Source organism: Rhinopithecus roxellana, chromosome 1 (assembly GCF_007565055.1).
Source record: "Rhinopithecus roxellana isolate Shanxi Qingling chromosome 1, ASM756505v1, whole genome shotgun sequence".
Lineage (NCBI taxonomy): Eukaryota > Metazoa > Chordata > Mammalia > Primates > Cercopithecidae > Rhinopithecus > Rhinopithecus roxellana.
In genome coordinates, this window is record NC_044549.1 from 33,105,074 (window position 1) to 33,119,750 (window position 14,677).

Consider the following 14,677-nt stretch of genomic DNA (forward strand, 5'->3'; position numbering starts at 1 on the left):
GAAAAAATTTGCATGTTCTCACTTATTTGTGGGAACTAAAAATTAAAACAATTGAACTTACAGAGATAGAGAGTAGAATGATGGTTAACCAGAGCCTGTGAAGAGTAGTGGGGAGCTAAGGGGAAATTTGGATGATTAATGTGTTCAAAAAATAGAAAGAATGAAAAACGTCTGTCATTTGATAGCACGATAGGGTGACTATAGTCAAGAATAATTAATTGTGCATTTAAAAATAACAAAAGAGTATAACTGAATTGTTTGTAACACGAAGGATAAACACTTGAGGTGATGTATACTCCATTTACCTTGATTATTACACATTTTATACCTGTATCAAAATATCTTATGCACCTCATAAATATATACAACTACTATGTATCCACAAAAATTAAAACTAGAAAAAATCTTAATGGGTAAAGAAGATGAATAGACACTTCTCAAAAGAAGGCATACAAGTGGCCAACAAACACGTGAAAAAAATGCTCATCATCACTGATCATCAAGGAAACGCAAATCAAAACACAGTAAGATACCATCTCACACCAGTCAGAATGTTATTATTAAAAAGTCAAAAAAATAACAGATGCTGGCAAAGCTGTGGGGAAAAGGGAACACTTATATACTCTTGGTGAGAAAGGAGAATGTAAATTAGTTCAGTCATTGTGGAAAGCAGTTTGGAGATTTCTCAAATAGCTATAAACAGAACTACCATTCAAGCTAGCCACCCCAAGATAGCCAAAGGAAAATAAATCATTCTACAAAAAAGACCCATTCACTTGTATGTTCATCACAGCACTATTCACAACAGCAAAGAGATGGAATCAACCTAGGTGTCCATCGTTGGTGGAATGGATAAAGAAAATGTGGTACAGATACACCACTGAATACTACACAGCCATAAAAAAGAACAAGATTATGCCCTTTGCTGCAACATGGATAAAGCCAGAGGCCACTATCCTAAGTGAATTAATGCAGGAGCAGAAAATCCAATACCTTTTGTGGGAACTAAACATTGGGTACACATGAACATAGAGATGGGAACAGTGGACACCAGGGAGTACTAGAGTGGGGAAAGAGAAATGGAACGTGAGTTGAAAAGCTACCATTTGGGTACTGTGGTCACTGCCTTGGTGATGAGATCTGTACCTCAAACCTCAGCATCATACAATATACCCATGTACCCATGTAACAAACCTGCATATGTAAAATAAAATTTGAAAAAAATTAGGCACCACTGACTCATATTTATATAATTTATATATATATATATATTTTTGAGACAGGGTCTTGCTGTCTTGCCCAGGGTGGAGTGCAGTGGTGTGATCTTGGCTCACGGCAGCATTAGCCTCCTGGGTTCCAGCAATCTTCCCCTATCAACCTTCCGAATAGCTAGGACTATAGGTGTACACCACCACACCGGGCTAATTTTCAAACTTTTTGTAGAGATGGGAGTCTCACTATGCTGCCTATGTATTCTTTCTTTATTATTATCACTTTTTGACCATATTTAGAATGTTTTTCTCTCCACAGGAATAGTAATTGTTAGGGCTTACCTAGTATAGTAACTGCTGTTGGCAAAACAAATCTATTGACAACGAGGGTTATTAGGCATACTAACACTCCATGAAATAATATCTAGAATTGAAGAAAATACAAAGTAAGTATTCATTACAATTTCATATAATATAGCCTGTATTTAACAATATAAATTAAGCTAGGTTGTACTGTGTTAATAGATGCTCATGGCAGGGGAGGAATTAATCTAAGACATGATGAAAGCACTCTGGGTATTCTCCATCTTCCTGCATATAATTCATCCATGCTTTGTTACCAAACCAAAATTAAGACATGAGTTTTGACAAGTAAATCAACACTTATACAGACGTTGGGAAGGAATATTTATCTTTGACTTCCACTGTTGCACTTCCTGGTAGCTGATAATACACTTATACTTATCAGTCCTTATCCACTATACACACCTGGCTGTGCATAGCCACACCGTTCTCTGTTCAACATTACCAGCATATCTGCATCAAAAACTTCTCCTCACCTGGGAAAGGAGAACAACTCAAGGCCCTTGATATGTGTTCTCCATCTCACACTTTGCCTCATTGGTACCCTTTCATTGTCAGGAAGAAGGAGCAATAAACATCTTTGGTGCCACTTAATATCTTTATCTTCTTGTATCCCAAGTCAGTCTTGATAGACAAGTGAACTAACACTTTTCAGTCTGAGGCTACACATTTTTGGGGATTTATAGAATTCTAACTTCCAGAATTTATGTTTAACCCTAGCTACTCTTCTGTTCTATATCCACAGATGGAATTAGGGATAGAGCATGAAACCACACTAGAGGCTTCCAAAGTTGAACATTAGAATCATAAGAGAAACTTTAAAATATTGGTGCCTAGGAGATCCCCAGTGAATAGTCTGATCTAATTCTTCAAGGGTGCAGCCCAAGCATTGGTAATAAGGAAATCTGAGGTATAATGTACATACATTGAAATGTACTCAAGTACCATTTTGTCAATTTTGACAGTGTATATCTACTCACGTAACTCTCAGTCCTGTCAAGACGCAAAATATTCTCACATCCCCAACATTTCTCTAATGCTCCTTCCTAATCAGTCCTTCACCAATGAGAGGCAGCAAGTATTTTGATTTCTACTTCTGTAGATAAGAATTGCCAATTCCAAAATCTTCATATAAATTAAATAGCATATGACGTGTCTCATTGTGATTTTAATTTGCATTTCCTTAGAGTAATAATATTGAATATTTTTAACATGCATATTGGTACACATCTTTCTTTTTGAAGAAGTATCTGTTCAAATATTTTGTACATTTTTTAAAAATTGGGTTACCATTGTATTTTCTTCAAAAAATTTTAGAGTTTTTAATTTTATATTTAAGTCTATGGTCCATCTCAAATCACTTTTAGGTATGGTGTGAGGTGAAAATAGAGTTTTTCTTTTCCTTTTTTCTAAGTGAATACAGTAGTTCATCATCATTTATTGAAAAAAATATTTTTTTCTCTCATTGAACTGTTCCAGAATCTGTCAAAAACCAATTCACCATATAAATGTGAGTCTTTTTTGAATTCTTTATTATACTTCATTCCTCTATTTTTTTATTCTTATGCCAGGATGCTACTGATTTAAATACTGTATTTTTACAGTAAGTCCTGATATCAGATAGTATAAGTCCTTAAATTTGGTTCTTCCTTTTCAATATTATTAGGGCTATTCTCAGTCTTCTGTACTTCTATATGGAATTCAGATTTTGTGTATCTATTTCTAAAATCTTCTGGGATTGGAATTGCATCAAGTATAGTGATATCTTAATAATTCCAAGTCTTCAAATCCATGATTGGAACATATATTTTATGTAGGTTTTTTTGAATTTCTGTCAACAATGCCATGTTGTTTTCAGTGCACAAATCTTGCATATTTTGGAAAGAAGCCTCTAAGTTGGCTCTCAAAGGTATCTATCTCTTGATACTTAGTCCCTTTTTTGTGTGTGTGTGTGTGAGTCGGGTGTTCATTTATTAAATACAAGTTTTGAACAAACTCTGCCAGGCAAGTTTGACAAGAAACAACCTTCCTGAAATGTTTCAAAATATGGTCATGTTGATCATGTTTTATTTCAAGCAACCTTTTTGTTCTTCATTTTCTGTTTCTAGGTTTATTTCCTGGTGAGCAATTAGAGCATGTGCATTATTTCCTCACATGACATCAATAGTGCAGCATCAGCCTCTGGCTTGTAAAGGCACCCAGTAGACTAATGCTCTGTGCAATGGCTGCTTAGCAACCAGCATCAAGTAAAGTAATGAAGCTTTTGTAGAGTGTGATACCAAATAGCAACTGGCACCTTCACCTGCACCACTAAAAAACCTTTAAAGTTTCCTTCAGTTTTCAGATATCCATTAAAAACTGTATTAAAAAACAAAACCCAGATTGCTTGATAAAACGTACTTAAACAATTTTCCAAGTTTAGTATTAGCCTCTCGGTAAGTTATGAGCAATACCAGAACTGAATAAAGACTCTTCATTTTCCTATCATACTCCAGTGAAGTCAATAAACAAAACTAGGTATGTTAGAAAGTCTGCCCTACTAGATTTAGAGCTGCTTCTAAGTTCCAGACAAAACACCTTTTTAAGCTCCCAAGTGTATATGCACACAGTGTTGTACCAAGATGATAACTTTTTAAAATCTAATTTTTTGGATGTTCTTAAATTACTTCACAGAAAGTAAAAAGGCACAGAGGACACTTGGTTTCCTCACCAGTAGTGGCCTTAAGCTACACACTTGCTTGTGCGAAGAGTTTAAAGATATTCAGCAGCATTAATGATGCCACAGCCATTCATAGAAAGTTTTGGGAAAAGAGCTTTAAAAAAAAAAAAAAAAAAAAGAAGAAGACGAAGAAGAAGAAGAAGGAAAAAAGCTTGCCAGAAAAGGCTTACAATCTGAAGTTTAAATACAGAAGAATACAGACAGAGACTAGAGGCCGCATCGAGGTTCTTAACTAGGAAGCTGCCGGGAATAGCTGCTTTCTGAGGTTTCATCCCCATTTTCCTCCAGTTTTTCTCCTGAAAAACTCTGGTTTTTTCCTCTCTTGTTTTTAAATTGAAAACATCCTGTTAGATTAGGTTTGGAGGATAAATGCAAATAGGCAGAAGCTTATTTTATACAGAGTTCATTCTCAGAGAGGAAAAGGAGAATAATAAACACTGAATGAAGCTAATTTTAGAAAGTAAGCAAATCCTGTCAATGCATGCTTTAGAGGCCCAGGGAGCACACTGAATGAATCTTACATTCTGGCATTTGTAAAAGTGTCCTCAACTTCCTTTTTCATTTATAAGCACAGCAACAGGCAACATCTATTTTATATCTGGGGTGGGAAGCCCTCTTAGATTTGAGGCTTTCCAGCTGACACCATCAAAAAAACATCAAGGACTGCTTATAGCGACTTGTGTTGAAACATAAAACTACTATTTTATTTGATCTTTCAACCATAGTTAATAATGTGTTCCAAATGAAGCAGTGACACCCATTTCTCAATCCTATCACTTTTCTTGTCACTTATGACATCTCTGGGCTTAGAAAGATGGTGATATAAAGACAATCCATAGGGGAGTGTCCCTACCCAGCATTTTAAGCTGCACAAGTGAGTAGTGAACTCAAGCTCAACTTATGAAAGTGGCGTCCATCCACCTACTAACTACACCGGGCTACGTGTTTATTTAAAATGTCTTGTGGACAAGGTTGTGCTCAAATTTCTACTTTGTTAATTGAATACCTAACTCTGTGATAGAAGCAGCTTTTAGAAGTCAGGTCACAAGCCCAAATATTAACCATATACATTTTATAATCTCAGAATTTTGTCAAGAATGAATATGTTAGCAAACATGGCCACATACTGCATACATCTCACTCTGGAAGAGAAAATGTAAAGTGGTACTCAGTTTACACTGAGTGTGTGTGTGTGTGTGTGTGTATTTCACACACTGAAATATACTGAAATATACTGCTGATATTAAGATACTTAGTCATCTTAAATATGGACTAGACTTATTGACTCACTTCTAATAAATAGAATATGAAGAAGTAATGGGAAGTGACTTTCAAAATTAGGTTAAAGAAAGACCGTGGCTTCTGTCTTGAGGGTTTGCTCTCTCTAGCTCTCTTGCTTAGTCATTCTGAGAGAAGCCAGCTACCATATTGCTAGCTGACCCATGGAGAGGTCCAAATGACAAGGAGGCTTCTGGCCAAGAGTCAACAAGAAACTAAAGCCCTTAGTTCACTGCCTGCAAACAACTGAATCTTGTCAACAAAACCACACAAGTCATCTCAGAAGCAGATTCTGTAGCCCCAGTTGATGGCTGCACCCCCAATTTATGCTTAAATGCAAGTTTATGAGAGAAACAATCAGAGAGGCACCCACTTAATTTACACCTAGATTCCTGACTCACAGAAACTGAGATAATAAATGTTTCTTGTTTCAAGCCACTGAATTTTGGGACAATTTTTTACATAGCCATAGATAATGATAACTGATACATACGTATTTCATTATTTTGGTTACTATGTCATGTTTTTGATGCTATTATTATGTTCTTTATTTCATTTTTCTGTTTGTTGCTAGCATATAAAAATATAATTTAGTTTTGTATACTGAACATGAATTTCATGATTTTGCTAAATTCACTTATTAATTCTACTGGTTATTTAGTATCTACCAATTTGTGTGCCTTTTTTCTCCCTATTGCCTGAGGTAGGACACTGAGCATAATGTTCCATAAAAATGAAGAAAGCAGATATATTTGCCCTTATTTGAAACTTAAGGGAAAGTATTCAGTACTCTACCAGTAAGTGTCACTTATCTTTAAGTTTTTAAGTTTTTCTTTTTAAATAAATCCCTTCTATCAGATTAAAGTAGTTTTCTTCAAACTCTATTTCACAAAAAGTTTTCTATGTATAAAATCATATCTTCTGCACACAGAGATAGTTTTACTTAATCTCTTCTTATTTAGATGCCTTTTATTTCTTTCTCTTGCCTGATTGCTCTGGCTAGGACTCTCAGAACTGTGTTGAATAGGAATGGTGAAAATGGGCATCCTTGTTTTGTTCCAGCTCTCAAGGGGAATGCTTCCAGCTTTTGCTGATTTTGTATGATGTTGACTGTGGGGTTGTCACAGAGGGCTCTTCTTATTTTGAGGTATCTTCCTTCAATATTTAGTTTTTTAAGGGTTTTGAACATGAAAGAATGTTGGATTTTATCAAAGGCCTCTTCTGCACCTATTGAAGTAGTTTTCGTTTTTAGTTCTGTTTATGTGATGAATCACATTTACTTATTTGTATGTATTGAATCTACCTGACATCCAAAGAATTTTTGGGGGGATTTCGCATCTATATTCTTCAAGGATATTGGCCTGAAGTTATTTTTCTGCTGTGTCTCTGCCAGGTTTTGGTATTAGGATGATGCTGGCCTCATAGTATAAATTAGAGAGGAGTCTATTCTCAATTTTTTGAAATAGTTTTAGTAGAAATGGTACCAGCTCTTTATCTATATAGTACAATTCAGCTATGAATTTGTTTGGGCTTTTTTGGTTGGTAGGTTATTAACTGCAGAATCAAGTTTGGAACTCATTATTGGTCTGTTCAGTGTTTCAATTTATTCCTGGTTTATTCTCAGGAGTTTGTATGTTTCCAATAATTTGTCTATTTCTTGTAGGTTTTCCAGTTTGTGTGCAGAGGTGTTCACAACAGTTTCTGAGGGATTCTTGTATTTCTGTGGGGTTGATGGTAATGTCCTCTAAGTCATTTCTGATTGTGTTTATTTGGATAGTCTCTTTTATTCTTTATTAGTCTAGCTAGCAACCTATCAATCTTGTTTATTGTTTCAAATAAACACCTTCTGTCTTCACTGGTGTTTTCTATGGTTTTTCACAACTCACAAAAGAAGAAAGTAGACATACAGATGGGCAACACACATGTGAAACATGTGAAAATTGCTATCACCAGAGAAGTGCAAATCAAAACCACAATGAGATACCACCTCACACCAGTCAGACTGGCTATTACTAAAAAGTCAAAAAATAACAAGTGCTGGCAAGTTTGCAGAGAAAAAAGAACACTTATATACTGCTGGTGGAAATGTAAATTAGGGCAGCCATAGTGGAAAGCAGTTTGGTGACTTCTCAAAGAACTTAGAACTACCATTTGACCCAGCAATCCCATTATTGGGTATATATCTAAGAGAATACAAATTTTTCTACCATAAAGTCATGTGCATGTGTATGTTCATCACAGCACTATTCACAAGAGCACACACATGAAATCAAGCAAAATGCCCATCAATTGTAGACTGGATTTAAAAAATGCGGTACGTATACACCATGGAATACTCTGCAGTCATAAAAAGAACAAGATTGGGAAACTGACCAAGATGGCTGGCTAGAAGCAGCTAGTATGCACCTCTATCATGGAGAGAAATAGAAGGGGTGAGTAAATACAGCACTTTCAGCTGAAACATCCAGGTACACACATTGGGATTCGTCAAGCAAAAACTTGACCCACAGAAAACAAGGAAAATCAAGGCAGGATGACCACCCACGAAGGAGTGACACAGAGTCAGTGGAGCCTCCCCTACCCCAGGAAAGTGATGTGTGAGTGAGTGATTCCAGGCACCCATTCTTCTCCCATGGATCTTTGCAACCCTCAGGTCAGGAGATCCCCTCGTGAACCCACTCCATCAGGGCCTTCAATCTAACATGGAGTCTTAGCAGAGCAGCCATCCAGGCACAGGTGGAGCCCTAGGTGCTTCAGATACTTGGGGTTCCCAGCAAAAGTGGCTGCAACTTCAGCAAAGTTAGAGATTAGACTCCTGTACATACTCTAGGAAAGGAGGTGATCCAGGGGAGATGAGTAGCAATGGTCTACAGGCATTGCTGCCATGGCACCTCCCGGTATAAGACCCACTGCTTGAAACTTCAGTCATCCACCAGTAGCAGCATTACATCTCCCTGAGACCAAGTTCTGAGAGGGAGGTGCGAGCCGCCATCTTTGCTGTTTCACAGCCTTTGTCATTGTTGCCTTTAGTGCAGTTGCCCTATGGAAGAGTAGCCGGCTTGCTTTTCTATGCAGGTCCCTCTCCGGGTGGGTGAGTGAATGAGTGTCCTGCTTGTCCTCTCCGGGTGAGTGAGTGAATGAGTTATTCTGGGTATGCATGCTTCTCCCATGGAACTTTGCAACTCTTGGGTCAGCCCTCTGAATCATCTCCTTTCCTAGAGGTATAAACAGGGGTCTAACTCCCAACTTTGCTCAAATTGTTGCCATTTTTGCTGGGAAGCCCAGGTATCTGAAGTGCCCAGGGCTCCATATGTGCCTGAGTGGCTGCTCTGTGAATATTTCATGTAGCTCTGCATGTCAGACTGCAGCCTGGGCTCCCCAGTCACCCTAGCCAGTATTTTCTAGGTGGCAGTGGTTCCTGGCCTCCATGGGATGGAGGTCCCTGTGGGAGGGATGGGCCACCATCTTTGCTGTTACACAGGCTTAGCCATTGTTGCCTTTGAGCTCCAGGGATTCTGAGGTGACTAGGGAGTGGAAAAGTCCTCCCTGTTCTGGGGAGAACAGTGCAGCAGCTCTATGAATGAACAGCCAGACTGCATTTTCACATGGGTCCCAGGTCCTGGTTCTCTTCACTGGGCAGAATTTCCTGACCACAGTCTATGACCACCCCCACCAGTGTTTTCTGGTCAGCAGCAATTTCCAGCCTCCATGGGATGGGGCTACCTAGAGGGAGAGGTAGGCCACCATCTTTGCTGCTTCTCAACCTAAGCCACTGTGGCCTTTAGGTTTTGGAGAGTCTTCAAACAGACCCCCAGAACAGCACAACTGCTCTATGAAAAAGCAGCCAGAATGCCTTTTTATGCAGGTTCCTGATTCTGATCCTTCTCACTGGGTGGGACACCCTGACTGGGGTCTCCAGCCACCACTGCTGGTGTTTTCTGGCCAGCAGCAATTTCAAAACTCTCTGGGACAGGGCTCTCAGAAGGTGGAGTGGACTGCCATCTTTGCTGTTTAGTAGGCTTAGCCATTGTTGCCTTCAGGCTTTAGAGAGTCAAGGGTGACCAGGGACTGGAATGAACTGCCAGCAAAGCACTGCTGCCCTTGGGAAAAGAGGCCAGACTGCTTTTTTAAGTGGGTCCATGATCCCATTCCTCCTCACTAGGTGGGATCCACCAACTAGAGACTCCAGCCACCTCCTGCTGGTGTGTTCAGGCTGGCAAAATGTCTGTACCTCCCTTGGCTGGAGCTCCAAAAGGGAGAGGGAGGGGCAGGCCACCATTTTTCTGTTTCACAGTCATCACTAGTGATACCTTCAGGTCCTGGAAAATCTGAGCAGACTAGGGACTGGAGATGACTGCCAGTATACCACAGCATCCTTATGAAAAAGTAACTAGACTCTTATGTGGGCCCCTAAGCCCATATCTCCTCACTAAGCTTGGGCCCACAGCACAGACACCCTATTCTGGACAATTGCACTGAATGATTGCTCACCTGCATCTCTCTGGGGTGGAGCTCCCAGCAGACAGGCAAAAGACCGTCATCCACAACCACTGCTAAGGTCCCTTCCACTGTTGCCTCCAAGTTGGGGAAGAAACATAAAACCTGAGGTCACACAAGAGCTGTGGTAGGCAGCCTTGGAGTGCCAGTTTGTAAATAATCTACAGCCAGCACTCAAGTAGGAGAGGAGCCCACATGTTCAGGTCATTGACAGAGAGCATGGCTGCAACTGTGAGGAAATATAGGGGAGCCATGTGATTGAGCAAGAGCCCACCAACTGACCACGATACCTAACCACCACCTACTGGTTCACAGTCCAAAGTTTCAACACCAAAAATACCTCACTAACATATACCCCCTGTGAAACCAAAGACAAGAAGTCATTTACAAATAAAGACTCTGCACAAAGCTTTGGCCCAGTGAAAACATTCAGAAAAGAAGTCTACTGACTGCACTCAATCTGCACCACAGTTAAAGGGACACCCAAACACAGAGATGAGAAAGAACCAATGTAACAACTCTGTCCACTCAAATGGCTAGAGTGTCTTATGTCCTCCAACCGACCACACTGATTCTCCAACATGGGTTCTTAACCAGGGTGAGTTGGCTGAGATAACAGAAATAGAATTCAGAATGTGGATAGTAATGAATATCATCAAGATTCAGAAGAACGGCAAAACCAATCCAAGGAAGCTAAGAATCACAATAAATGATACACAGATCTAATCTGATAGAGCTAAAAAACACACTACAAAAATTCCACAAGGCGATCTCCAGTATTAGCAGCAGAATAAATCAGGATGAGGAACTTGGAACTTGAAGACTTGATCCATGAAATAAGACAGTCAGACAAAAATGAAAAAAAATGAAAAAGGTTAAACAAAACTTCTGAAAAATATGGGATTATGTAAAGAGGTAAAACTACAAAATATTGGCATCCCTGCAAGGAATGAGGAGAAAGCAAACAACTTAAAAGAGATATTTCAGCAAATTGTTCATGAAACTTCTCCAAACTTGCTAGAGAGGCCAACAGTCATATTCAGGAAATACAGAGAACCCTTGCAAGATTCTATGCATGAAGATCATCCCCAAGACACACAATCATCAGATTTTGCAATGTCAAAATGAAGAAAAGAAAATTAAAGGCAACTAGAGAGAAAGGGCAGGTCACCTACAAAAGGAACCCCATCAGGCTAACGGTGGATCTCTCAGTAGAAACCCTACAAGCCAGAAGTGACTGGGGGCTTATATTCAACATTCCTAAACAAGAAATCTTCAACCAGTAATTTCATATCCAGCCAAACTAAGCTTCCTAAGTGAACATCAAATAAGATTTTTTTTATTTCAGATAAGCAAATACTGAAGGAGTTGGTTACCGACAGATCTGCCTCAGAAGAGATCTGGAAAGAAGCACTAAATATAGAAAGGAAACATCACTGCCAGCTTACACAAAAACACAAATAAATACACAGACTATTGACATAATAAAGCAACTATACAAACTAACTGACATAATAACCAGTTAACAACACAATAGCATGATCAAATCCACACATATCAATAATAACCTTGACTGTAAATGGGCTAAATATCCCATTTAAAAGATGGAGAGCAGCAAGCTGGATAAAGAACCAAGAGCCAATGGTGAGCTGTCTTTAAGAGACCCTTCTCATCTGCAGTGACACCCATAAGCTCAAAATAAAATATTTTCCAAGCAAATGGAAAACAAAAAAAAAGCAGGAGTTAAACAATCATATTTGCAGACAAAACAGACTTTAAAACAGCAAAGTTTTTAAAAACACAAAGAAGGGCATTACACAATGGTAAAGGGTTCAATTCAATAAGAAGACCTAACTATACTAAATATTAATGCACCAAACAGAGGAGCACTGAGATTCATAAAGCAAGTTCTTAGAGACCTACAAAGAGACTTATACTCCCACACAATAATAGTGGGAGACTTCCACACTCCACGGACAGTAGTAAACATATCGTTAAGGCAGAAAATGAACAAAGATATTCAGGATCTGAACTCAGCATTGGACCAAATGGATCTTATGGACCTCTATAGAACTCTCCATCAAAAAACAACAGAATATACATTCTTCTCATCACCACATGGTAAACAGTATAAAATCAACCACACAATCAAACATAAAACAATCCTCAGCAAATGCAACAGAGCAAAATCATACTGTAAACACTTCTAGATCACAGCACAATAAAAACAGAAATTAAGGCTAAAAAATTACTCAGAACCACCCAATTATATGGAAATTAAACAACCTGCTTCTTAATGAGTTTTTGGGTAAATAAAACTCATAATAAATAATAAAATAAAGGCAGAAATCAAGAAGTTCTTCAAAACTAATAGGAACAAAAAGACAACATACCAGAATTTCTGGGACACAGCTAAGGCAATGTCAAGAGAGAAATTTATATCACTAAATGCCTGCATCAAAAAGAAAGATCTCAAGTTAACAACCTAAAATCACAACCAAAAGAACTAGAGAAGCAAGAGTAAACTAACCCCAAAGCTAGCAGAAGATAAGAAATAAGCAAAATCAGAGCTGAACTGAGATCAAAACACACAAAAAAAATTGTTCAAAAGATCAATGAATCCAGTGGTTCTTTTTATTTTTGAAAAAATTACTAAGACAGATAAGCTGCTAGCTAGACTAACAAGGAAGAAAAGAGAACATTCAAATAAGCACAATTAGAAATGACAAAGGGTACGCTACCACTGACCCCACAAAAATACAAATAACCATCACAGACTTCTATGAACACCCCTATGCACACAAACTGGAAAACCTAGAAGAGATGGATAAGTTCCTAGACACATGCATCTTTCCAAGCCTCAACCAAGAAGAAAGTGTTTCCCTGAACAGGCCAGTAATGAGTTCCCAAATTGAATCAGTAACAAATAGACCAACCAAAAAAAGTCATGGACCAGACAAATTCACAGCCTAACTCTACCAGATACACAAAGAAGAGTTGGTACCATTTCTACTTAAACTATTCCAAAAAACCAAGGAGGAAAAACTCCCTCCCAAATCATTCTATGAAGCTAGCATCATCCTAATATCAAAACCTGGCAGAGAAACAAAAAAAAGAAAACTTGAGGCCAATAGTCTTGATGAACATTGATGCAAAAATCTCCAACAAAATACTAGTAAACCGAAATCCAGCAGCACATGAAAAAGCTAATCCACCACAATCAAGTAGTCTTGATTGGGATGCAAGGTTCGTTCAATATATGCAAATAAATACATGTGATTGATCAGAACAGAAGTTAAGACAAATTATATGAAGATCTCCATAGATGCAGAAAAGACTTCAATAAAATTCAACAATTCTTCCTGTTAAAAACTGTCAATATACTAGGTATCAAAGGACCATACCTCAAAATAATAAGAGTCCTTTATGACAAACCCACAGCCAGTATCATACTGAGTAGGCGAAGGCTGGATGCATTCTTTTTGAATACTGTCACAAGACAAGGATGCCCTCTCTCACCAGTCCTACTCATTATAGTATTGGAAGTCCTGGACAGATCAATTAGGCAAGAGAAAGAAATACAGTGCATCCAAATAGGAAAAGAAGAAGTCAAATTATCCTTATTGGCAGAAGACATGATTCTGTATCTAGAAAACCTCATAGTTGGCCCAAAGGCTCCATCCATCAACTGGTAAACAGCTTCAGCAAAGTTTCAGGATATAAAATCATCATACAAAATTCATCAGCATTCTTATGCACCACCAACAATCAAGCCAAGAGCCAAATCAGGAATGCAGTCCCATTCATAATTGCTCAAATAATACCTAAGAATATAGCTAACCAGTGTGGTAAAAAATCTCTACAATGAGAATTACAAAATACTGCCCAGTGAAATCAGAGATGACACAAACAAATGGAAAATAATCCATGTTCATGGATAGGAAGAATCAATATAATTAAAATGGCCATACTGCCTCAAAGAATTTACAAATTCAAGGCTATTCCTATCAAACTAACAATGACATTCACAGAACTAGAAAAATCTATTTTAAAATTCATATGGAACCAAAAAGAGCTCAAATAGCCAAGGTATACTAAGCAGAAAGAACAAAGTTGGAGGCATCACATTACCCGACTTCAAAATGTCCAACAGGGCTACAGTAATCAAAACTGCATGGGTGCTGGTACAAAAACAGACATGTATACCAACAGAGTAGAAGAGAGGGTCCAGAAATAAAGCTGCACACCTACAACCATCTTATCTTTGACAAGGCTGTCAAAAAGAAGCAATAGGGAAAGGACTCCCTATTCAATAAATGGTTTTGGAATAACTAGCTAGCCATATACAGAAGGTTGAAACTGGACCCCTTCCTTACACCACTTAAAAAAAATCAACTCAAGATAGATTAAAAACTTAAATGTAAGACTCAAAACTATAAAAACTCTGGAAGACAACCTAGGCAATACCATGCTGGACATACTGACAAAGATTTCATGACAAAGATGCCAAAAGCAATCACAACAAGAGCAAAACTTTTTAAAATTGATCTCATTAAACGTTAAGAGCTTCTGCACAGTAAAAGAAACTATCAACAGAGTAAATATAAAA

General features: G+C 38.2%; 1 protein-coding gene across 1 annotated transcript in view; it reads right to left on the minus strand.

The window, feature by feature from the left end:
• SLC9C1 (solute carrier family 9 member C1) overlaps window positions 1-14,677 on the minus strand; it is a 118,021-nt gene that overhangs the window by 72,139 nt on the left and 31,205 nt on the right. The window contains 1 exon segment of the mRNA XM_010361081.2: window positions 1,554-1,635. Coding sequence (XP_010359383.2) covers window positions 1,554-1,635 — 82 coding nt within the window.